Source organism: Asterias rubens, chromosome 1 (genome assembly GCF_902459465.1).
Source record: "Asterias rubens chromosome 1, eAstRub1.3, whole genome shotgun sequence".
Lineage (NCBI taxonomy): Eukaryota > Metazoa > Echinodermata > Asteroidea > Forcipulatida > Asteriidae > Asterias > Asterias rubens.
In genome coordinates this window covers 21,488,211-21,513,606 of record NC_047062.1, presented here as the reverse complement: position 1 = coordinate 21,513,606, position 25,396 = coordinate 21,488,211, and the positions used below count along the sequence as shown (strand labels likewise).

At 38.9% G+C, this 25,396-nt stretch overlaps 1 protein-coding gene across 1 annotated transcript in view; it reads left to right on the top strand.

Annotated features, from left to right (window-relative positions):
* The window catches only part of LOC117292501 (transcription factor IIIB 90 kDa subunit-like), a 51,219-nt gene extending 27,606 nt beyond the window's left edge, over positions 1-23,613 (top strand). Inside the window, exons 10-18 of the mRNA XM_033774570.1 lie at positions 2,934-3,036; positions 8,663-9,205; positions 10,382-10,443; positions 14,153-14,234; positions 15,759-15,817; positions 16,977-17,109; positions 18,956-19,086; positions 19,568-19,766; positions 22,171-23,613. Of these exons, the coding sequence (XP_033630461.1) occupies positions 2,934-3,036; positions 8,663-9,205; positions 10,382-10,443; positions 14,153-14,234; positions 15,759-15,817; positions 16,977-17,109; positions 18,956-19,086; positions 19,568-19,766; positions 22,171-22,217 (1,359 nt within the window). The 3' untranslated portion in view covers positions 22,218-23,613. The remainder of the gene's footprint in view (positions 1-2,933; positions 3,037-8,662; positions 9,206-10,381; positions 10,444-14,152; positions 14,235-15,758; positions 15,818-16,976; positions 17,110-18,955; positions 19,087-19,567; positions 19,767-22,170) is intronic.
* Positions 23,614-25,396: the final 1,783 nt, after the last annotated feature.

Here is a 25,396-nt window from a genome sequence, read left to right as displayed (position 1 = left end):
AAGAAACTCCATTCTAGAATGACATTCCTAAAAATGCTTTAATAGTCAATAAGTCTCAGGATTGATGTGGAATGTGGCAGTGATATTCCAGTCTACCATTTTCGACATCAGGATGTCTAGACCTTATTCCCGCCCCTTCCGAACTTTTGCTTCTTCTGTTTTCCTTAAATGAAATGTGAATTTGCTTGCCGTGAACAATTACTTAAATGCCAGACATTTGAAAGCATTCCCAATACGATCGAATCAATCTTGGTCTTAATATTCACACAGAGTCTGAATTGCCTGGGTGGGGGCGGGGGAGAGGGGGGGAGAAGCTATGAAGGGAAAGGATTAACGAAATTGTTGGTTGAGTGATAATCAATCCAGTCGACCCGTGAAAAAAATTCAGGCATGAATTTAAGTGCAGTCCGCTGGGCCGTCCTAATCATGTTACTGCTTGTCATTGAAACAAACCACACCACAGTTGGTGGGGGGGGGGGGTACATGTAAGTTAGATACATATATCCCCTCACAAAATAAATAAACAGTGATAGGAATTAGGCTTGGTATAACGATGCCGGAACATTCTTCAGGTATCTGTCAAAGCGTGTGAGTCACTTTGGACGGATTATTCGGGCTATGCGGCTTTGTGTCCCCGGCACATTAAGCGTCTGGCGATGGAGCTGTTGGGAATTTGTATATTAGCGGTGAGAAATGCGAGTCGAATCATGCCCGAAATGTCAAATTGAGGTTGGGTTACCAATCAATGAGGATGAATTGACGGAGTCTGCTCACCGATGTAATGGACTTCCTGTCAACAGAGCAGAATGGCTGTCTAAACATACACACATACAAACCCTAACTGCTTTGTGTTGCAGTCAATCTGTGGACAACACAACATCGTAGAAAACACTTTGTGGGCATGTGTAAGTCTACATAGTGTTTCAAGTCCCTACATTATGTGGACCTCTTTTGATCTAAGGTCCTTCTGTATATCATGTTGGGTGAAAACACACAGACACTGTATTGCAGTCACTCTGTGGACATTCTATTGTTCTGTACACTTAAGGAAAATCCCATAATCCAACACTGTCAAAAACACTGTGTGGACGAATGTAAGTCCACATAGTGTTTCAAGTCCCTACATTATGTGTTCTCAGGTCCACACTTCATATATGTACACTTAAAACCTTACTAAAAGGAGAAATAAAAAGAAACATACAAAATCTGAATCGGCAATGGTGGCCTAGAAATTCCTACCACCCCTCCTTCTATACCATGACTCTTCCTAGCTGTCTGGTGCACCATCAGGCGTGCTTTATAACACTGTGGCCAACTCATGGGGGATAGGTTTAGAGTATCCGGATACAACACGCACATGATTCAACATACACGTGACGACTAGAAGTCTAGTGAACATTAATTTCTATTTCGCCAGATCAGATTTCTGTGGCAGGCACATTTTTTTATATATATTTTTTTGCATCAGGTTTTGTGTTATGAAGTTGGGGGACCATAAATATTTTATCGTGCATGGGACCGGATATAATGACGCGGCTGCACCAGTGTTCAGCTAGTGTGATTGATGGAGTTGTATTTTTTTTCCCGGGGCCAAATACCAGCAGATACCAGCATAACCAGACCATGGCAAATGAGCTGTAAATTATTGCAAATTGAAGTCAAACATGAATCTGGATAGTTGTCTCTCCATAGATTTCTGTTTCAAATGTGTACAATTTTTTTCTGTGCAAAAAGTGACATCACTTGTTTACAAAAGAGACTTGGTACTTCCTGCTGGCACAATTTTAATGTGAGAAAAAGAAGAAGCAATATCTCACATTTTTGTGAAGATTGCATTGTACTCCTCTTATCTGTTTTGGATAAGAAAGGGATCACATCTTAGAATTTGTCGACCTTTTATGTATTGAGTTTCGTATAAATGGCCAGTGCCTGCCAAGAAATGCGCTGGAATGTACACCTGGTAATTTTGTTTGTCAAACAAGGTGCAATAGACCTTCATCATGGTGCAGCCATCTTGAATTTCTCCCATTGATAACAATATTACCAAACCGAGGCTCGAAGAACTAAATAGTCTGGTTCCTATTTTCAAAATGTTTATTAAGGCCGTGTCCGAAACGACGACTTCGGCTACAGCTACGTCTAGATCAGCGCGTCTACCAGTGTTGAAGAATAGGCAGACGCGGGCGATCTAGCCGTAGCTGTAGCCGAAGTCACCGTTTCGGACACGGCCTAGCATTCATTATTGTTATCCGATATGAGGAACATGACCAAGATGGAGGCAGCATGATAAAGGTCTATCTAAATGTTGAGGTTGCTCAGCAGAACTTATGTTTCCTTATTCGTTCATACAACGTGGGCCCAATTTCATGGCTCTTACCGAAAGCACAGAATCGGCGCTTACGGAAGCAGGGAATTCTGTGCTTACGGCAAGCGCATTTCACGAGTAGCGGTGAATTTTTGGTCGTAAGCCAAGAATTTTGCGGTAAGCAGAGCCATGAATTGGGCCCTGTACAACCAGTGTGTAGTCAGGGGTCAAAGACTGATCACTGTGAGGCTTGTAGCTCAACAGTTTTGCTGGACCAAAATTCTTTTTACAAGACGAACAAAAATGAGAACAGATGATACATCAAGCACCAAAAAGAAGATTGATCTAACATTGTCTGGTGTGAAATATATGTTTATCAGACTAAAATGTCATCTAATTTTATTTTTGTAAAATAAATTTAATCAGTGAGGTATTATTATTCAATTGTATAACACAAGAACACCCGACTTGTCCTTTCTTGAGTTTACTGGCTCGACACCTATAAACACTGGCCTCTGGCCTGCAGTCCGGTGTAAATTTCATCAAGCCCCTGGTATTTATGGTACATTTTTTATTTGTTTAGGCCTACATGTGAATTCATGACTTGTTTATTGTCGCTCCTTTGTAGCTGACCGAGATGAGTAAACAACAATTCCAAGAACTCTCCGGAGAAATCAGCTCAATGCAGGAGGAGATCGAAAGAGCCTTGATGAAGAAATGTTCAGGTGATGGTAAGTGAACTTCAGGATGTCATCTGTTTGAAACTCATGCCAAGTTTGTTTGTAATCTGGGCCAAATTTCATAAATAATGTAAGCCCAAAAACTTGCTTAGCGTAATACTTTTGCTAAGCAAAAATAAATTACCAGCCACAACACTGTGTACTGTATACATTGCTGTGACTAGTACCCCAATTAATTCTTGCTGAGCAAAGATATTTGCTCAGCAGAACTATAGGATAGCAGCTTTATATTACCAGCTTGAATAGTACCATACAGCATGCACAGTTAAAAATGTTGTGACTGGTACCCTGATAATTTCTTGGTTAGCCAAGAAATTTTCTGCATAACAGCCTTATGAGATCAGCCTATCTTTGTATCTACTATCTTGTTTTCTTGCAAGTCTGTACTTGCGATTGTGAGGTTCAGTTTCTTTCCTTATCAGGTTCTTATCATGACTTGAGTTTCAGAAAAATCTTACCTAGAATGCCAGTTTTGTAGCTCAATTGTTATCACACAAGAAATATTTGTTAAAATGCCCAACACATTGTTCTGTATTTGCTGCACCTTTTTAGCAGAGGTTTGGAGTTCTAAAAGTAGAAAAAACACAGGACTACAGGTGTTGTTTGTTTGTGAGGTTACTTGGTTGCAATTTTAGAAAAAGCTGTTAAACAAAAAATATTGCCTAGCCTGAGCAAATTTGTGTTTCCTGCTGTTGCAAGTCTGTTCTTGCGAATGTTAAGTTTAGTTTCATTCCTTATCGTGACTTGAATTTCAAAATAATCTTCTCTAGATCACAGATCTTGTAGCTCAGAATTTTTATCACACAAGAAAGATTTGTTTACCCATCGAACACATTTTTCCGTATTTGCTGTTCTTTTAGCGGAGGTTTGGACTTCCTTAAAGTAGGTCTGCAGGTCTTGTTAAGTTGTGAGGTTACCTGGGTACAATACAGCTTCGCAAATATTTTGTTTTGGTGCCCCATTGAGTTGGCCTTGGTGCCCCTTTCAAAAGTTTCAGTCTTTCCAATGGAATTACACTTAGCAAAATGCAAACGGCCTTGCCTCTCAAAGATGAAATGTGAGGCCTGTTCTGTATAAAACAAGAGCTCTTATTGTAAGGGAGAAAAAATAAAAGGTGTTGTTCAGCCTTCAGTACTTGTATTAGATTAAAAAACTCTCTGTTTACGCAGACTGAAATAGATCACCACATTTTCTGGGGCACAGTTCTTCATTCATTGAGGTTCCCACATGACATTCCCTGATAGGGAAAACTAACGTGGCCTGAAGGAAAACTCATGCGGTGGTTTTTTTTTTTTTTCCAGTAACATTTTGATAGAAACTCCAGGGTAATCATGGTGAAAGAGAGCACGGAATAAAAAAAATATATCCAGACGAGTCACCAATGTAAATCAGACTGAGGTTTAATTTGTTTTTCAAATTTGCTCGCAAAAGGCAGGAATTACCGGCATGCAAGTACACGTAGTTTAACCAGCCTTGTGCTTCAGCGCTTTTGAGAACAAATATTTGTTGATGTCAAATTTGTCTACAAGTCTTACGTTGTTTGCGTCAAGTGGTAAAATAGTTGGAATTGTAAAATAAAAAAGACAGAATCTGGAATTACGTTATCCGTTGCCAAAATAACTTTGGTTATGTCTTCAGCTTACTGGCGTAAAACTATGCTGGGTATTTAGGATGTGGTTATCAATCACGGTGACCTAGTAGTCTTGACACAAGGCTGAATTAGGACCATTAAAAGTTGTTTCAGCAGGTGTGGACTGGTCTGTGAGATTCCAGAGTGGTGTCTGGAGACTAATAAAAACTACTAGTGATCACTGGTTCCTGTACAGAGAAACTAACTGCATCTCCTTGCAGGTCTTTGAAATAAAGAATTTTTGCCGGTCAGGACGCTACAAAAATAAACTGTGAAACATTTCATAGAAATACGTGCTCACATTTTTGGCATACTTTCTTGTACAGGTGTTAAATCTTTCCACATTAAAGGGTATGCACAGCTTTGGTAGGATTGAAAATGTACACTTTCATAGATTTGCACTTTACTTACACATGTACATGGTATTAAAGATGGTCATGGTGGAAAACTTCCCTTGAAAAACATGTATTTCTGCTTGAAATGATACAGTTTTGGGATTTGAATAAAACAATAAGTTTTGTTCCCATGAGTTTAAAACCCAATGTTTGCAAAAAAGTGAAAGCCTGCAACTGGATTTTTTGTATTCTTCTATTGTAACTCGGATGATGGATGAGCTTAAACTTTCACAGGCTTGTTATTTCATGTACATTTAATTGTATATTGAGTCACACAAATCTCGGATACTGATGGTTTTGGCAAAATTACATGTACAACTTCATTAATTTGAATTAATTGAGAATAATGTAGGTCGAGTATTTAAATACTTCACCTACCAGCTTGTGTTCAAACATACATTTATTTACAGCCACCATTGCTTGTTTCAACAACATGCAAGTGATGCATAAATCACCATAATCCCTCCAGATTTCAACATCGGATTTGACTCCAATCTGCCATGTCTAGTCCTTAAGAAAAAGTGTGCACAATGTTGAATAAGAAATGTGAAATTTGTGACCGTCAAACATATTTATCGTTTATCATCTGTGAGGAACTTAAAGGTATTATACAGACTTGAAGTATAAAAAACATCTACTCATAAATACCTCAGACAGTTTCGCTATTCCTATTGGTGGAGAGCGCGTCATGTGGGTGTGTTTAATTGGTTGATAATGACCAGCTGGAGCTCTGTTTATTTTGCTTGTTTTCGGATACTAGGCGCTAGTCTTGGTGCAAGACGTTTCTTGTTACGGGCGATGCAGGCGCTGTTGGTGAGTTGGCCGCGCTGTGTGTGAAAGGAAAGCGAGAAACAGCTTGCACCTACACAATTTTTACATGTTTATTTCATCTATATGGTTGATCACACAAAACATAAACCCTGTCCCATACATATTGATTTGAACTCTGTGTTTAAAACAAGACTCAGTGGACCCCTCAGAGGAATTAAAACAAAAAAATCCCTTTTTAGGATCGCTATATATCTTTTTTACAACTTTCAGTTTTTTACGAGCCTCCTCAAAGTGGTTTTCATTCCAATGTCTTCTTCCTGGAGGAGACGAGCAGACTTCTCCTACTTCATGTTCCGATAAGGCCAAGTAAAAAAAAAAACATGTTTCGCGTCCCCGCCCGCTTCCTTTTTACAGGCCGCCTCCTTTTTTATTTTTTTTTTTGTTTTATTTTTGATCTGAATGTCTTGTCTGAATGCCTCGACTAAATTGTTTCATTTATGTTTTGTGTATTTTAGCAGTAGAAAAAACAATGGATATTTGACATTTTAACAAAGAATGGCGGCCATCTTGAAATAAAAAATAAAAAATAAAAAGCCCCTCTTCCTCCTTTTTTTGAAAAACCTGGCCTAAACCAAATGTTGCCTGTGTGTGTTAGACGTTCAGTCAGTGTTAGTGTTAGTGAACTCTGTAGGGTTCAGTAAAAAGCGTGCCAGCATTTCTCAGGTATCATTCAACTCCTAACTAGGCATTGTAAAAACAAAACAAGCATGCTCCGGTTCCAGATGAACAAGACCTAATGAAGACTTATTAGGATTGTATTATTGGAGTAGCATACCGGGACCCCAGGGCCGCAAGAAATGTTTTACCCTCAGCTGAAAGCTCATAAATCTATCCGGACAGCTAAGAGCTACTGCAGCCCCTGGCAGGCTGTCATTTTCTCTTCATTTCATTTTGGTTCTTTCTTTCGAGAATAAATGGTTTTCTAAAGGTAGATGTTATGCAGCTTTTTTTTATTTTTTTATAATATAAGTGTTTAGTGGTTATAAGTTTATTTAAAAGTAAATTGGTTTTCTTTAAAATGATCCTTTGTGGTGAAGCTCAGCACAAAATGATGGATTGTCATCTTATGGGGTTGTTCTCATTTGAAGTCTGGGTGAGGTGAAGTATTTGATGTTGCTCTTGGTAATGGATGGTACACATGTAGCTTAGTGCTCTCTTGAAGACGGTCAAATTATTACACTCCCCCTCCCACTAATCCCCCTTTTTCAAATACCTTTGTCCTGTTATAGCGCTGCTTTAGCAGAAACTCTTGCTTAAAATGTTTCCACTATATAACAAGGAGGAGGCTCGGTCAATTTCATCAAATAACTTTTCCTAGCTCTATGATTCAATGGATGAAACAGTATACTACTTGAAGAGAAAAGATTGGTAGATAAAAACAGACCAACTTGAATGAGTATCCAGAAATTGATCCTCTAGGGAACAGGGAGATAGCAGGGAAGGGCTGCAGAATTTATTGTCATTTGTGATAAATTCCTATTAAATTCCTACTCCGCGATAGTAGATACAGCAATAACAAGTTCTCGAAAGATTATATCTACCCAGCAAGAAGACACTCACATGTTGTTACCGCAAACCAAATATACATTGATATCTCACCATGCACAGATGCAATGCCTCAAATCCTATATTTAATTCCTTTGTCCATATTTTTTTATTTTTTTTTATTTTTTTTTTTTTTGGGGGGGGGCATTTTTATTTTTATATCAATACATTTTTTTTCAGGGGTGGACGTGGGAATTTACCAGACAATCAACCTTTTTTTTATCAAGGAAAATGTTTGTATCTTGAAAGTGCAGGTTCTCGAACTGTAGAGAAAGAACACATTTTCCCACAAGGTTAATCTGCTCTTACCTTGCTCTATGACCTACTCATTCAACGTCCCTTCCGCTGAATCGCTCAAGTTTTCTTTCATAGTCAACTTGGACCTTGTGTTTCCTTGTGCAAAGTAAACAAACTGGTACTAACCTTTATGTCAAGCTTGATCTGTGGTTATTAGGTGTCTAATGACAAAACAAGTGTCAACAAATATTAGATAAGAACCCACCTGGCCGCTTTGTTTGGGTTTAGTTTGGAGGGCCCTTTAGGGGTAGTGTATTGTTTGTTTTTTCTTTGTGTTTTCTGTTGCCAACAGGAAATTGGGTTGTTTTGATATATACATTTGTACCATTGAATGTTAAACAAACAAAACAAAACTTGTGTGTTGTTGAGTTCAAAAGTGTTGAACGATGAATGAACCCTGTTGTTCGTGTTGAAATGGTCTGTGACTTGCTTTTGTCTATTGACAGTGGTGGATACATGTATGTGTACCTGCTGCCCAGATACAACAAATATTGTTATTTTGCTGTCAGAAAATCAGTGAAATTGGACATGAGAAATTTCAGACTTTTTATTGTAACCCTTCTGAAAAAGGGGTCCCCGTTTTTTCTCTGTGTCAACTTTTAAATTGGTATGACTCTGAAAAACAAATGGAATAAAAACTTACTTATATTGAGCAAAACTATTGCTTCTTGTGTTTTAGTGTTATTGCTACAACCTGTAGGCCTACTGTCTACATTGCCTTTGTTAATTTTTATCAAATGCATAATTGTGTATGCGAGTAAACGAGAACGCTAACCGAGTATGCGATTAGTGTATAAATAGTTCTGAATAATGAATTTGAATTGATACTTTTTTAGGAGAAGAGATACTCGACTGGGGAATCAAGCCGAAATTGAATCCTGAAATATTTTGAATATCTCTGATCTCCTTGCCCCTGTAGATGAAAGCACAACCTCATCATTTACAGATTACGACGAAGCCAGTGAAGCCTTCGACGAGATCTCATGCGGAGACTTTAATGAATTCGATAGAGATCACACTCCCTGCCCCGCCACAAGCAATCATCCAGACAAGTACCAGGAACAATCTCCAGCCAAATCCTCAACATCATCATCAGCATCATCGCCGGCCGGGGCTACTGATGCTCCGGCTGGAAAGACTGAACCTGGCCGAGAATTGGGTCACGGCGAGCCAGCCACTCAATGCCCCTCCAATCTGGATCAATTGAAAGGAGAAGCCAGGTCAGACGACGGGCCCGCCGGAGGGCAGAGTGACCCCGCTCCGGCTGAGACCGTCCCCACCTCCTCCTCCTCCTTCTCCTCCGCCTCCAAGGAGGGAGTCAAGGAGGGTGTCCTAGATTCCCTGCTGATGCCCCCACCCTGGGGTGATGGAGGGGACCTGGCCAAGGGTCTGCCACCCTCTGCCTTGTCCCTAGGCCTGACAGAAACCATTGAGGAATGTATGAAACAGCCAGAAGCCAAAGGTGAGACTTTTGAAATTAAATGAATTTCAGAATTTTATTTGATATGGGAATAAACTGGTCTCCCAAACAGAGTGAGTAGTTATTGGCAGTCTCATAATGTTTTGTAGTTGCATCTAACCGTAAAGAAAGGCATTCAAATTCACTGTGCATTTGTATGAAAATCTTTCTATTATATAAAACGTTTAGACCATTGAGTTATTGTTTCATACCAGAAATTATGCAGCATTCTTCTGCTCAGCACAAGTTTCAATGTATCTTTGCTATTATTGGCAAACATGAAGTTTAGAGTCAGTGTCTGAGAGTTATGCAAGCCTAGAGATACAGGTTTTTTGAGGCAATTATAACAAGTATAGCGTTTCTTGACCCAAGCCAGGGATACCTGTAGGTTGGCTAAGTGATCCCAAGAGCTCTTAGTACCCAGCCATGTTCAGGCATTTTCTTACCTCTTATTTTGCTTTCAACGTTATGTCAACACATTGACCATACTACATGTTTGTATACCCCAAGGGCTAGCAGTGGGATTTGACAGTAGCTGTTATACAGTGTTGTTCTACTGGGGGTTGATTTAACTCACTCAAGTTGTCCTTTCCTTTGAGGCTAAGTCGTTTTATTTATTTAAACTTCTACAGTATTTCCCAGAAGCGGACAAATCGGATGTGGATTTTCTCAGTTTGGGAATCCATAAATTTGCATGGTTGGTCTTTTGTGTTTAAATGTTCATTGACAGCTAATAAGTTGACGCTTCACCCCGCAGCCAATTGTCCAAGTTGTGAAACTCAATTGCTTAGCACAGACAAATTATATCTTTGTTTGGGGATGTATATCTTTGTGCGGGGGTGCGAATCTTTTGTTCAGCGTTGTATATTTTTTTTTCGGGGGGTGTATTTGTAGCTTTGTTTTTCGGGGTGTATACCTTTGTTCAGGGGCGTAGAGTATAAACAATTTTTGGGTGCGTGCATCTGTTTTCAGGGGGGGGGGGGGGAGGGCGGGGGGTTGTATCTACATGTATGTACGGAGGTGTGTGTCCTTGCTCAGTATATAAACTTTTGTCCAATTTCCAGCAACTTTACTCAATGGCCTTTTAGAAATCTTTATAACTGCTTTGTGTTTTGTTGTTTTTGTTGCTTCAAGATTTGTTTATTTGTTTACTCCTTTATGTTTTTCCCCCTCATCCAGATTTGGAAGAAGAATCTGGTGAGCTTGATCTGACTGGTATTGATGACAGGGAAATAGAAATGGTTCGTTTCATGTTTTTTTCATATCAAATTAAATTCACAGTATAATTTGTTTTTTACCCTTACACTGATGTGCATTAAGCACTGTGTACTTAGTACTTTCCCGAGTTCTGTGAAAACAAATCCACAAGAAAGTCACTCAGGTGCGATTCGCGATTCAAACCCATAACCTTTTCACTGTTAGAGCAAATGTCTTACAACTAGGAACAAAGTGTATGTTACAACAATCGGTGCTGGATGGGAGCATGTACCCCTCCCCCTCCTATTTTGTCTTCATTGTATTCTGGAATTCTATGAATTGTTTTAGAAGATTACTGTCTTTACAGGAGGGGAAGAGTGTGTTAGGATATGAGATTATTATTAATATTTAAACAACAAAAAATGGGGGGAGGGGCCTCCCTCCCTCACATATTGAGCGAGGTATGTAACAAGGTTTAGGCAAGCTTTGGTTAACTTTTGTTAAGAGACAGCAAAGTTTGGACTAGTTTTGATAAATTTGTATGGTACAAGGGGTAAAGAGCTGTAGCATCCTCAATACAAAGCATCTGTGAGACAGTGAGAGATACACTCCTTCATCGTCTAATAAGATCCCTGAGACATACACACGCTAGACCACAGGAACTGCAAACAAGCAGCTTACTTAACGACTATGTTGAGTGAAAACAAAGATTGGTTTTCAATCATCAATTAGGCTCACATTAAAAAATATATAAAAATCGGGGGGGGGGGGGGAGTTTGATTATCAGTCTAAAACAAACAGTGAAAATAAATAAGGATCAAAGCAAAAAGAAAAGTGTCCTTACTTGCATTAATTGTCTCTCTGAGCTTGAAAACAAGTTTCTTTACAAACTCCTGTCCTGAAAACTACATGCCCTGCATCTTTCACCTTTGTCAAAATAAACATTTTGGTTTTGACAAAGAAAATTTCACTTGAGCGTGATTTCAACCAATGACTTCAGGTTTAACTTGCTGGCGCTCTACCAATTGAGCTTTTTATCCCTGCTGGCTGTCAGAAGCTAGTCAGAAGCCACACATTTTACTGAAATCCCCAATTGACTCCAACACATACTTGTAAACCCCAACTCCCACCACATCCTATTTCATCCTGACTAAACAGTACTTTTACTGCATACCCCCCCCCCCCACCACAGACAACCAACCATAAAATTACTCCACTTTACTTAGTCCAACCCCATCAAACTCCTCCGATATGAAAGAGCATCCCTTGACCCATTTGCATACCATCTTAATAATCGTACATCACCTCTCCAGCCTTGCTTGATTGTGACAGTATGAGGGCAGCGGTGAATCTTCACGCTCACAGTCTCATGTTTAACATCATCAGTTATTTGTCTAGTATGCCATCATCCTGTTAAAAAACCAAGCCTGTCTCGCCTGATGTGTCAGATTGATGATGGGGGAGGGGGAGATAGACGAAACAAAACTTTAGTAGGAGACTTTCTGGGACGATAGGTGGCAGCAGACTTACGGGGTAAAGCCATTGTTCTCAGAGGTATGCGTGTTCAGAACTACATAACCAATGGAAATTTACCCGGTAAGTCTGCTGCCACCTAGCGTTGGAAAGTCTCCCATTGGTTAAAGTGGTTGTATATTTTCACAGACTAAAAGCTTATAGTAAAAAGAGATTACTTTTTCAAGACCTTTACTGTGGGGCGGCCATCTCCGCCCCCTTTTATAAATTAACATAGGCCCTGGCAATATACGCACCTCCAAACAATGCCCGTCTACCATTTCCGCTTTTCTTGTAGCCAATTTCTTTGTGTACATTTTGACCCCCAAATTGACTCCGAAGGGTCTATAACCAAACCAAAGCCGTGAGGGTGAAAAAGTCTGGTGCCTTTAAAATTGTGTTTTTGTACAAAGAAAATGCAACACTTTCACACAAAAACATGGCTCTTTAATGATTTATTGTATAGGAAATGTATGGTCCTTTTTATGAAAAAAAATATATATATATTATACGTTCTTGCAGATTTAAGAAATCTTATAATTAAGATAAACATACTTATTTGGCTCCCGGAATCCTGAAGCTCATACTCGTGTTTACTCCCAAAACTATTTGCATTCCATTAACAAAAAGAGTGTCCACACAAACATTTCTAAAGACAAAACCCATCTGTAGGAAACAAGGATGGATGCCCAAGCACGATTATTGAGGACAGATTACTGGTGTACTGTTGCGTCTGTGTTTACGTTATGCTTCCAGTGTTCCTCAACATGCTACCATTTAGTTATAGAAACAAATTGTACCAGGACATACAATTTCCTTAACTACACCACCATTCTTAATTCAGCCTGTCTGCCAATGTAGGCAGATATCCTTTAAATAGTCGGCCTGGCAGATGTGAATGTTTTTTAATTTGTTTATTAAGAAGAAATAATAAGCATCTTAAAGGAGGACAGACATGACCTTTTCCAGGCTTAAAGGCAGTGGACACTATTGGTAATTACTCAAAATAATTATTATGATAAAACCTTAATTGGTAACGAGTAATGGGGAGAGGTTGGTAGTATAAAACATTGTGAGAAACAGCTCCCTCTGAAGTGACATAGTTTTCCAGAAAGAATTTTCCACGAATTTGATTTCGAGACCTCAAGTTTAGAATTTGAGGTCTCGAAATCAAGCATCTGAAAGCACACAACTTCGTGTGACAAGGGTGTTTTTTTCTTTCATAGTTATCTCGCAACTCCGACGAGCAATCAAGCTCAAATTTTCACAGGTTTGTTATTTTATGCATATGTTGAGATACATCAAGAGAGAAGACTGGATTTTGACAATTAGCAATAGTGTCCAGTGTCTTTAATTCAAGTGTAAAAAGGTCAGGAAAATTTTCCTGGGGATTTCCTTTTAATTGCTTTGAGTGTGAAAAAGGGATTGTATGGGATAAATAGGGGTTTGAATAGACATTTGAGATTTGGATGAAAGAAAAAATATATATGACCCTTTACCAGCTCTAAAAGTAATATTTTCCAGAAAGATACCCAACCAAAAATAAAACCCCTGATGCATGAACTACAGAAATCTCATAATGCAAAATGAATAGAAATAAGATTCAAATTTTCATATTTTAAAAGAAGGGTCACAACTACTTTCAAATCAATTTGAATAAGGAGGCCAAGTATACCTGGGAAATAAAAATTATTCACAGGTTTATTTTGCCGGTGGCGTTTTCTCTACGATGTTAGTTAAGTGAAAGTCAGCCCAATCACAATAATTACTAGAGGTTTCCACACATTAAACATCTATAGAGACATGCTGGAGGCACGGGCACGATTGATAATAATTGTCAAAGACTAGTATTCTTGTTTGTTGTATCTCAACATTCATGCATGCATAGAAAAACAACCCTGTGAAAATTTGGGCGAAAATGGTTGTTGAAGTTGTAAGAAAAAAAGTAAGAAAAAAAACACCCTTGCAGCCTGAAGCCTTTCTTAGATGAGAGGCAATTAATTTTAGTGAGAGGCAATTACCTCCGTTCTCAAAAATTAAGTAACTTCAGAAGGGGTCCCGGTTGCTTATTACCAAGTAAGTTTTTATGCTAATATATATTTTGAGTAATTACCAAACGTGTCCAGTGCCTTTAAAGAGAGTTGCAAATGAGGGACAGGGTTGCATGGAGACATACGAAAGGGGGGATGTTTCTCTAAGACACATGACCCATTAATGTGTATTTACGTTATCTGCTCACAGTTTATACTAAGCCCCCAGGAAGTTGCCATCAAGACGGCCATCTGGACCAAAGAGAATGCCGAATACATCAAGATCATGAAAGGTAAAACTTGCATGTAGCAAATTTAAATGAGTAGTATCACATTTCCCTAGTACTTGTAGAGACGTTTTTATATTGGCGGTGCTTTTGATGTTGGGCTAGATTGCTTTTAGATGATAAGTGGTGGGTGGTAGCGGGATGGCGTGGGCTCGGAATATCATTGGTAGTTATTGGGTAATTGCAAAGTTTGTATTTGAAATCAAGAGATGGCACCGATGTTGGTAACGTTAGCAAAACTGCTGCAAGTAGTACCTGACATAAATAAAGACAATGTACAGCTTTGGTGGTATTGACAAACCTGCTGCAACTGGTACCCTTATTATACCTGCCATGAACAAAGATAAGGTACAGCTTTGATCATGTTGGCGTAAACTGCTGCCATTGATCTGATTGCTTTAAAAAAAAAAAAATTGTAATTATATATAAATGATCAAGACAAGGGATTCAGAAATGTTTATGAAACTCGGTGTTTCCTGTGGTGAAATGCGTGTTCTGTATGTGATCTCTTTGATTTAATTTTGAATCTCCTAAATATAATTTTACTTAATACACAACTTAAATATGAGAGTTGGTTAACATTGTCAGCTTTTAGATTTGGTTTTGAGTTAAGACATTGATTCGATATCCTGATTCCAAAACATGTCAGTACTATCATGCCTGTCCAGTGCAGCATCATACCTCTTTTAAAAACTAGTTCCAGTTCAGCACAGTAGCTCTGCTTAATGCTCAGATTATTCAGTGACATTTAAACATTGTTGACTCAAATGTTAGAATGAGCCTGGGGGATAAACAACCCGCAGGGATAAAAACAAGAACAAATTAAGCCTGTAATTTGCCCCCATCTCGCCGAGTTTAACCTTCTCCGCGTTATCCCACCGGTCATTTCTACTGCTACATTCATGGTTCCATTGAGTGCTCAGTGAGTAGACCGGGGTATTTGTTTTGAATAAGTGTATCGCCACACTGTTGGCTTTTATGGTTAGTAAAAAGAAAGTAGGTGGGGGGAAGTACTAATGCAATCAGACTTTTTCAATCTGAAGCATTTATTGCATTTGGATTGTGAGGAAATGAAGCTAGAGTATGCATCAGAAGAACTTATTGAATGATAAATGTCATGGGTTCGTCTGGCTCTGTAAGAAGCGAGTCTACAATGGTATTTCAAAGAAATATTGATTTTTTCCCAAGTCCAAAGTTTTTTTTTTTTTTTTTTTTTACAAACATACATGTATGTAAGTGGAATGTGGGTGTTCGGAGGGGGAAGGCGTGGGTGGTGTATTAAGTACTTGGAGGAAACTGGGCGCCCATGAGTGCTCATAATATGTTGGTGGTACTTTGTAGTTTTCTTTTTTGAGAACACTGAATGTCTGTCTAGTTTAATCTGCTTGATTGTAAAAGGCAACAGTCGGCAAGTTGTGTCTGGTAATGTCTGGATATAAATGAAGATATAGAAACAGTGAATTGTGAAATGCCATGTCGTTATGTTAGCTCTTTTCATTAAATATTTTCAATTTAAATTCTTTCTTGTAGAAAGAGAGGAAAAAGAAGCCTTAGAGAAAGAGCAAGGGATAACCAAAGAACCCAAGAAGGTAAAACATGTTATGAAACATTTGTGGAGGATGGAGTCTGCATCAAGATTTCATTTTTGCAATTATTGGTGCATGAGGTTGGTTTACAATACTTTACATTTCTGCGATCAATCTGAGACTTTTGAATGCTAGTTAACAGCAGACATTCCAAGGTAAACTTTCATTGTTTACGTCATTCTGAGCATGCTCATATTTCCAAGAACAGTGGATTTACCATGTAAGTCTTCTGCCACCTAGAGTCCCCAAAAGTCTCCCAGTGATAGTCAGGCTGTTGTCTGATAACTGCACTTGACTTTCATATGTACATGTACGTACATGGTATAAGACCAGTCACAGATTGTATAATGCTGCAATATATTCATGATTTGTGTATTCACTGTCACTTCTCACAAATGAGAATTGTTCCTTTTGTCTATTTGGCTCACAATTGAATGTACTTCTTGAAGTTTGTTCTTGCCTTGTTCACTCTGTCTTAATGTTTGTTTTAATTGTTCTATTGACTGTATATTAAATATAAAATTGTGAAGTGCTGTAAAATTCTTTATTTGTACATTAACTATCATACATGTATCTTACATAAAGGTACTTATCTATTTGAGTTTATTGTGTTACTTTGTCATTGGACATTTGCCTCAGTGTTGCCCAAGTCATGGCCGATCACTCCCCCGCCCGAACCCCTTCAAAAGAATGAACTTCTGTGACTGGTATCCTGCTATTATTTGTGAAGCTGACACATTTTCACCAAAACTGATGTCTCGTTTGTATTACATGTAATTTAATGAGTGTCCTCTACATGTCGATCATGCATTATATATTCAGTTCAAACTAATACTTGTTTTGTTACTGTTGCTTTTTATTCTACTTTGAGAAATGTTTGATTCATATTGCAAGTACTGCTTTTATATTAATTGGTTTTTTTCCTCTTTCTCATACACCACACTGTATAGGGGGCCTACTTAATAGTATACTTTCCCAAGTCCTTTGTAAAAACTCCACAGATATATCACTCGGGTGGGATTCAAACCAACAACCTAAGTTGTCATTCCACAGAAGATGCCTTACCACGAGACCACTGAGCTTGCGCGGTAGCTAGAGACATTTTTTAATCCAATATTCTTATCAGCGGGTACGGTAAATTATTTATTGTTGTTCATTGAAGAGGAAGAAACATGTCCGGAAGCCACAAATCCAGGCCAGCACCGCTGGAGAAGCCATCGAGAAACTTCTTATAGAGAAGAAGATATCCAGCAAAATCAATTACGAAGTTCTGAGGGATCTAAATAGAACATCAGGTGAGACACTCCACTATCCCGAGACCAAGCCTATGGTGTGAAGTAACTTCCCACACTTCTAAGACTAACGCCTTATTTCTGACAGGTCTGATCAAATCTACATGTGTTGACCTTGTTTATCAAAATGTGAATTGTACTTAATTTCATTACAAGAGTAGTTTAGCATCCTTTAAGATGTTACATTAAGATCGAAGGTCCTGTGTACTTATGGATTAGGAGGTGCATAGAGAGGGAACTGGAGCACATCATGGAAGAGTATAATACTGATATTGTTAATTTTGTTGTACACTGACTTCCATAACACTTACAGTACATCACACCTAGGTGTGATGTAGCTACCCACACTTCTAAAATTAATGCCTTATTTCTCACATTGGCTCAGCTTTGCGACCGTTTTGATCAAATCTACATGTGTTGACCTTGTTTATCAGAATGTGTAGTTTAACCACAGAGCTATTTATAACACCCCTCACCAATATTCTGCCGTTTCATTGGTTTAGAGCGCGTCACATGATATGTCTTAGTTTTGCTAGACGACGGCCGTGTGATAGCGCATCGGTTTGCCGTGCGCTAGTCTGAAAGACTAGCACACAGCGTGCAGTACCCAGACGTCCGTTGCGTGTACGAGGATTATAAATTAATAGTCTGTAACCATTTCGGATTACATGACACTACATGCAGAGCACAGTGAAAAGTTTTTGAAATCTGTATTCGCTTCGTCCGTGGATTTTAGCATTCAGGTGAGGTCTGTAAAGTCTGTACAGTATTTAGAAATGTTTGGGGCATTTTCGCCTCGGGAAAATAGAACGCTCCGGGGATCACCTCGGGAGTCATAGTTTTACCCATAGCACTCGAAGCAGTCAATATTTGTATAATATATTGACTAGAGCGCTAACACCCCATTATACACGCACTAAGGTTTTGAAGCGGTGTGGGCGCATCCATGTTTATGTACAAACAAATAAAAAAATTGAAATTTTGTTCGGCAAATGTACGGCTATTTGCATGATAGTGCGTTTGTTCTTTTCTTTGTGTCATCGAACAAAAAAATGCTGCAAATGTGAACGCACAATCTGCTGATGAGCGTACAAAACTGCAAGCGTCATGAGGCGCGTATACTTTTTTTAGTACGTCATTCAAGTCGAACTTACGGTTTACGGTATCAATTCAATTAGCCTAGGTGAAATAATGGCCGCCTAAACTTTTTGCTGTTAAATATGCAAATGCTTAACTAAATTAATCAGGGCCCAATTTCATAAAGCTGTAACCAAGTTGTTATAGTTACTATTTTAGTATTATAGAAATAAACGTAGTTGATTTCTCATGAGATGCCTTATTTTTTTGTTAGCACAAACTTTTAGGCAGCATGGACTTAAGCAAAGGGGCAGTCGCATACGTAAAAGCGCACACGGTAAAAACAAACGCGGCAATGTTTGTTCTCTTAAAATTAATACCGTTCCGTAGTTACGCAACACACCTGCACCCCGGGTGGCTTCTAAACGCAGAGCAAGTTAGCGCTCTAGTCAATATATATATATTCTGCTTGTGTTTCTGTGTATCTTACTGTTAGGAAACATTCATAGATCAATAATAGTGCACAGGGGCCAATTTTATAAAGTTGTTTAAAAGCAGAAAATACTGTGGACGAATTTCTTTACTAAGCACAATTTGCGTGGGGCACCAGTCACAACAATGTTAACTGAATGTAATTTTGGCTGGTAGCCTATTTCTGTTACAAGCAATACTTTTCTGTGCTAAGCAAGTTGGTGTATTTACAGGCTTTATTATTCACTAAGTTGTACCATCCACTCATTACAAACCACTGTCGTGTCTTTTCACCCCTCAGTCCAGCAACCAGCCACTCCGACCACGCCGACAGTCCTGGACAGTCCCATCAAGAATGTACTGCCGCTGAGACCGGTAGTATCTGCCAACAAGAGAGTCAGACCACTTCTGGGTGCCTCGGCCAAGAGCAAGGTAAAACTTACAGCTTTTCATCACCAATTGATGAGAACCCCTTGTTATCAGCCGGGTAGTGTTGTGGTTCATTCATTGGAACAACTCTTTTGGTTTCTTAAATGATTTGAGCTTGAACAAAGACAAATTACTAGAGTGGGATTTGAACCAATGACCTCCAGATTAACATGCCAGCGCTCTACCAACTGAGGTACATGTATCTAGTCATATGTTGGCGATCTCCATATTTTTTCAACATCTCTTTGTTCAGGGTTCCAGTCAGAAGTAAAAAGTTAATTGCCGTGTAGCCAGGGATCACACCTGAGTTGATGATACAACCTGGGAAGCGGCAGCCAGGGATGGTCTTCAGAGGATACAACTTTATTTCAGAGGAAAAAAAATCCTTTGCTCAACCCAAAGCATAAAAAAAAATACAAGTCGTTTTCCATTATGGTTTATTTTTTGATATCTTTTATTTCCTGTTAAACTTTCATTGACTTAGATGCCAGCAATCAAGCACATCAAGCTCGATTTGGGAGTCCAACCGGAGAGCCTCGCCCCGTCCAACATAGTGGTAGAGTCCGGTCCAGTGGAATATGCTTCAGCCATGGGGACGCCTGATTGCATAGAAGGTGTGGGAGGGGAATACTATGAGGAAGAATCTACTCTGCAAAGTGCTGCACAGCTCATGGGACGAGGAGGTAATCCAAGTTACCGAAGAAAAAAAAAAATGAAAAAAACATTTTCTTTCGCCTTTTTTGTACTAACTGTACTCTTTTTTGAAGTTCTTTTCAAAATGTCCACAGGCACTGATGCACTAGAAGTGTGGAGCCAGCCCGTTACCTTGTGTGGGATCATGCTTTTTACGCACATGCTCCGTGCCTTTGGAACTGTACCCTTAATCAAATTCATTTCGCAGAGACCCTTGACGTTTTCAAGAAACATCTCAAAACTTTTCTTCGCAATGATTGATTGCTTTGTCGAACTATTTTCCCATTATTAATAGTGCCATTATTTTTTGCTCATTGTTTAGTTTCTTATACAGCGCTGTGGTAAGAGTGCTCTGTCTATAGATGCCTAATAGTTTTATTATTATTATTGTAACCTTGCACATTCTAGAGCAGGTGTCTTCACTACGAGACCATGGAGTTAATAACCCTCAACGCAGGGCGCAGGGAGCTTCATTTACTTGTACATTCATGTATACAGTGCATTATACATTCATGGTGTATCTTTTTTGATAATTAGGATCTTGAAGGAATTTACATCGGTTGCTATTAGGAGAAATCCTCTGCCTAAACTTGCTGACAACTGAGACAAGAGGCAAAGAAACCTGTAGCTTTGAATGAATTTATTGTTTTGTGCTTACATCAATATCATTGTTTTTATTGTTCTGTTGATGGTCAATATTGGATGAAAGAGAAATGATATCTTGCATCCTATAACTAAGAATTCTGTAATAACTGATATTTTATTGTGTAATAACTGTTGCCAAATGCCATAGATAATAACACCCTTGTAGTCTTAGTGTGTTAATCACCATTTATTTGTTGCTTTTGTTCAATAAAAAGCAAATACAATGTGTCTTCATAGAATTTGGCCTGTGTCAACACCATATCTACTTTGCTCTGTGTATATCTACTTTGCTCCGTGTAATTTTCCTGGTATAAAATGTTTTGTTTTCTTGTTTTTTCAAAATATTTTGCCTCTGTGGTTTTCATTTGTTTTGTTGTACACTTTGCAACCGCTGGGAATATGCTGTTATTATTATTATTGCTATAAATATCTTATAATGTGTCTTATTTATGATTGACTTCATGACAAAATAACCAGCCATGAAAAACCACTGTGCACCCTTGGAGTTCATCATCCAAGCACATTTGGATCTCCATCACTTTGATTTATGCCATTGCAGCTCTCTCTTTTATTCAGATTCCTGAAGCAGCAGTCAATGAAATACTGCCTCCTTTTATTAAACTGGATCGCAGTGCTCTACTTCGAACGACCCCGGCCATCCAGTGCCAAGAGTTCCCCTCTTTCTCTCTCCCTCTCTCCCTCTCTCATCCCCTGTCTCCTCTTTAAGCGTCCCACCGTGACGTATCTACCACAGACAATATTAATGAATCTTCTCTCCTCGTCAATGCTCACCTAGTGTCTCACTGTCCGACAGGTGTATCAGTTCCATTAGGGTTTGGGAAACACATACTCCCTGAGGGGGAGTACAAGACAGGATGCGAGTGGCTCAACATCACTTCTTATTACTAGAGAAGAGGATGGGGGCGGGGTCGCCGGAGGGGGGTGGGAAAGCATCTTGTATGTGGAGGGAATCATGTGTCTTTTGAATTGTTTAATGAGAAAGGACACTTGTTTTTAGAGTCTTATGTTCTTATTGATTGTCTGGGAGTAGGGGTAATCGAGATGGGAAACAGGATGTACAGTATTGTTAATGTTGTAACAAAATATATTTTGAGGTACATGCATTGAATAGGTCTCATATTTCAAAAACTGAGCTCTACATATCTTGCATGACAAAATATGAGTGCTTTGATATGTCCTTAGGTGTGTAATACAGCGCTATATAAAAACCTATTATTATTTTTATTATTTTTATTGTTGTTTATAGATGTATATACACGTATATATAGCTTTTTCTTTCATTAAAACGGTAACATGCAATAAGGAATATCAGATGGGAATAAGAGTCAAAGGGGTCATGTTTTCATGATGTATTATATTGGCAAGGTAGTGTTTATTTGGTTTCAATCATAGCGGTCAATTGTTAGAATATTTTTGTAGTCAGGCTTACGTCATATCCGAAATGATCAAACAGTACCAGGAATGTAAATTATGAAAACACGTTAAAGATTAATAACCACTGGAAATACACCGGAGATGGATGCACTCCCGTATGTATCAGATCCTCCAGCGGATTAATATCAACACTATGTCATCTTAAAACTTGCCTCTGTGGGATTCCCACATTTCGGAATGTTTGATGTAGTCACGGCACGCTGCCGCTGATTACCGTTCAGATTATTAGCACCCCGAGTGTTTATTAATGTAACTCTCTGATGATGAAGAACCCACTTTTTATTTATCTCACAGGTATTGATGACTTCCATGACTCGTATGACGTGGATGATTTGGAATAACGGCCAGCGAGACATCCATTCCAATAATGGCTTGTTGCACAGCCGCCGAAGTTGGACCAGGTGCAGACACTGTGATGAATCATCATCCATTGAAGTCCATCCATCGTAACGCTGGGCCAGCCATCGTCATCTTGAGGCCTGGTGCGATGAAGAAGAAACCCCACCTTATTTTATTGAGTAAACATAAGGCATCTTGTATTTGCTCCCTTAATACTAAAGGACATTTGTAGAGCATGGATACCCACCAAGTTTCATCCTATAAACCATCTCAGCTCTCTGGGGAGTAGGCAGGTCGTGCTGCAGTATGTAGCACACATGGCCAACACATGGTTGTATGGGTTGGTTGCCTGTTATTTCTGCTGAGCAAAATTCTTCTGTGCTGAGCAGAATCATGTTTGGTAGATTGCCTGTTTTTCTTTGTGAAGCCAGCTTTTTCTGTGTTGAGCCAAAAGTGTGCGTATGTAAACCATTCTCATAATACTGCCTCAACAATTTTGCCATGTCAATATTTTATGACATGCACTGTACGGCTGTATGAACTTGGCCCCTCAAAGGGCATAGTGGAAGATCAAATTTTGCAGATCAGACAAAGCCTGTCCAAAAGTTTACAGAGGTCCTAAGACAGTTTTGATGAAATTAAACCTCAGATTGATTGACTTAGAACAAAATAAGAATTGAATTTGTTTGTTCTTTGAGTAAGGGAGTAGTAGGCTACAAGGACCGAGCCGAAAGGTCCTTAATCGCATGACCACGACCCTGAAAGGTTTTAAACAGCTGTTTAAGACTGAGTCACTATTCTGTTATTCCCATTTTGTTAAAAAGCCTAATAATGTAGGCAAATTTGTTTTGTAGGCTTAAATTTCTGTTAAGTCCTTGCGTCCTATAAAGGCTCAACGGTTGTACGTGCGTGCTAATAGCGTTTACATCGCGTATGTGTAGGTATTGATTGCCTTACACTTAAATTTGCACGCTAGTGTGCCAATACACTTGTGGCTATGAGCACCAAACAAGCCTTTTTAGGATAATTTTGAATTTATTCATACATTCTACTTTTCTGAAATTGATAGCCAGAGGTTGTTTTGCTTTCTTTTTTCCACTTCCCCCCCCCCCTCCTTTAACCTATTTTCCTGAAGCGGCTGAGGAGAAATAATGTATGCAACGCTATCCATTTACCTTATAAATAGTAATAGGAATTCATCATTACACATTGTATCAAACTGCTTTGACTATTAACCCTGTTCATTGGGCCTTAAGCATTCCAGAAAACATCTCAACACCTTTGGAGTATGCAACACCGGCAACCAAATTGGCAGACATATTGCAGGGATGAGATTGTTCAGACTTTTGGCTGAATTCAGACTTTTTATGTCTGCCTGGTGAAGAAAATCAAACAATATTTTTTTCCACAAATAAAGAAATCCTGCTCATTGGTTTATTCTCTAGTGCTTTGGATACTGTTTCCAAGGGTTACCAAACGGTAGAAATGACATCATTTCAACATACCTTTGAATTTGTATCAAATTTTCAGACTTTTTTGTTAGTAATGACTCTCATCCCTGATATTGCTAATCGTTCACATCAACCATCTCTAGCCACGCAGGAACCCCTCCGTGGTGAATGAGAGTCATTCATGTTAAATGAACAAGTTCATGTCTTATTCATTTTCTTAGGAGGGAAGGTAGCAAACAAATTCATGAACATTACATTCACTTTTCTTGTTGAAAAGTTGTTTTGCCGATCGATTTGTTTTGGTATATCTTTCCAGAAAAGCCCAACCAAGCTGCAATGGTTAACTTTATGTTTAGTTAGGATATTCGATGACCCCAGGAAAAACAATTTCTGCATTTTATTTACATTTTCCCCGTGCTTGATGTCGTTGAACCACAATCCAAATCCCCCACTATATCCTGTGTTAATTATTTTGTCATTTTGTCTTTGTTTGTATTATTGTATTATATTATTTATTTCTTCATGGTTTTTTTTTTTTTGGGGGGGGGGGCAGTGGGTTTTCTAGTTGATATTATCTCTGGCACTAAGCCAAGTGCTATGAATCCATTATTCTAAAAACCTGATCGAATGTGATATGAGTTATATGATCCAGACAGTGCGTATAACGAATTGACATCGGCTAGACAGATCCGACCACTAAATCAACCAATCTACCCTAGAAAGCGCCACTAATCACTAAAGAGAAACTGTACCAGCTCAAAAGAAATTAAGAATAAATCTACTCAGAAAGGGAGCCCAGGGGGTTTGTGCACCCAAAGTTAAAGGCCACTATTGGTGATTACTTTAAATAATTTCCTAACATCAAAACTTACTTGGTAACAAGCAATGAAGAGCTGTTGAGTGTATAAAACACTGCAAGAAACGGCTCCCTCTGAAGTAGCGTAGTTTTTGAAAAAGGGGTAATTTCAAACTCAAATTAAAATATTAGATTTAAAGTACTTCAGACCTGAAGCATCTGAAAGCACACAATTTGTGCAACTATGGTGTTTTTTTCTTTCATTATTTTCTTGCAACTTCGATAACCAATTGAGTCAAAATTTTCACAGATTTGTTATTTTATGCATACATGTATGTTGGGTTTAACACCAAGTGAGAATACTTTGACAATAACCAAACATGTCCAGTGCCTTTAAGGGGTTTGTAGACGGGTAGAGGGTGGGGGATGAAAAAGAAACCAAATAAAGAGAGGGATGAGTCACCGTGTATACACACTGGCCCAGTGGCCTAATTTTGAGGAAACCGGGGTTGCTCGCTGAGTGAATATAGATTGCATCACATGAGATAATCCCCCCTCCCTACCACCAGTGAATCAGCCTCATGTATGTTAGCACTAGTTCATTAGTATACATTACAATGGGTTACATTGCGAGCTTGTCATCTCCATTCTAAACATGAAGTCCCTCGGCACGATGATGACAGGGGAGATTTTTTGTCATTTTTTTCTTTTTTCTTGCCTGGGTAGTCTCAGAGAAGAGGGGGTGAAAGACCGGGCATCGCTTGCTCTTAGTGAAGGGGGGGGGGGGAGGGGGAGTGAGCCACAGAGAGGATGAGATATGGGTTAATGAATGTAAGAGTTGAGGAGTAATGTTGGACGGACAATGTGCACTAGATATGAACGGTTATCGAACCCTTTCACTTGATGTAACCCTATATCTTGTTGAAGAGAAAAG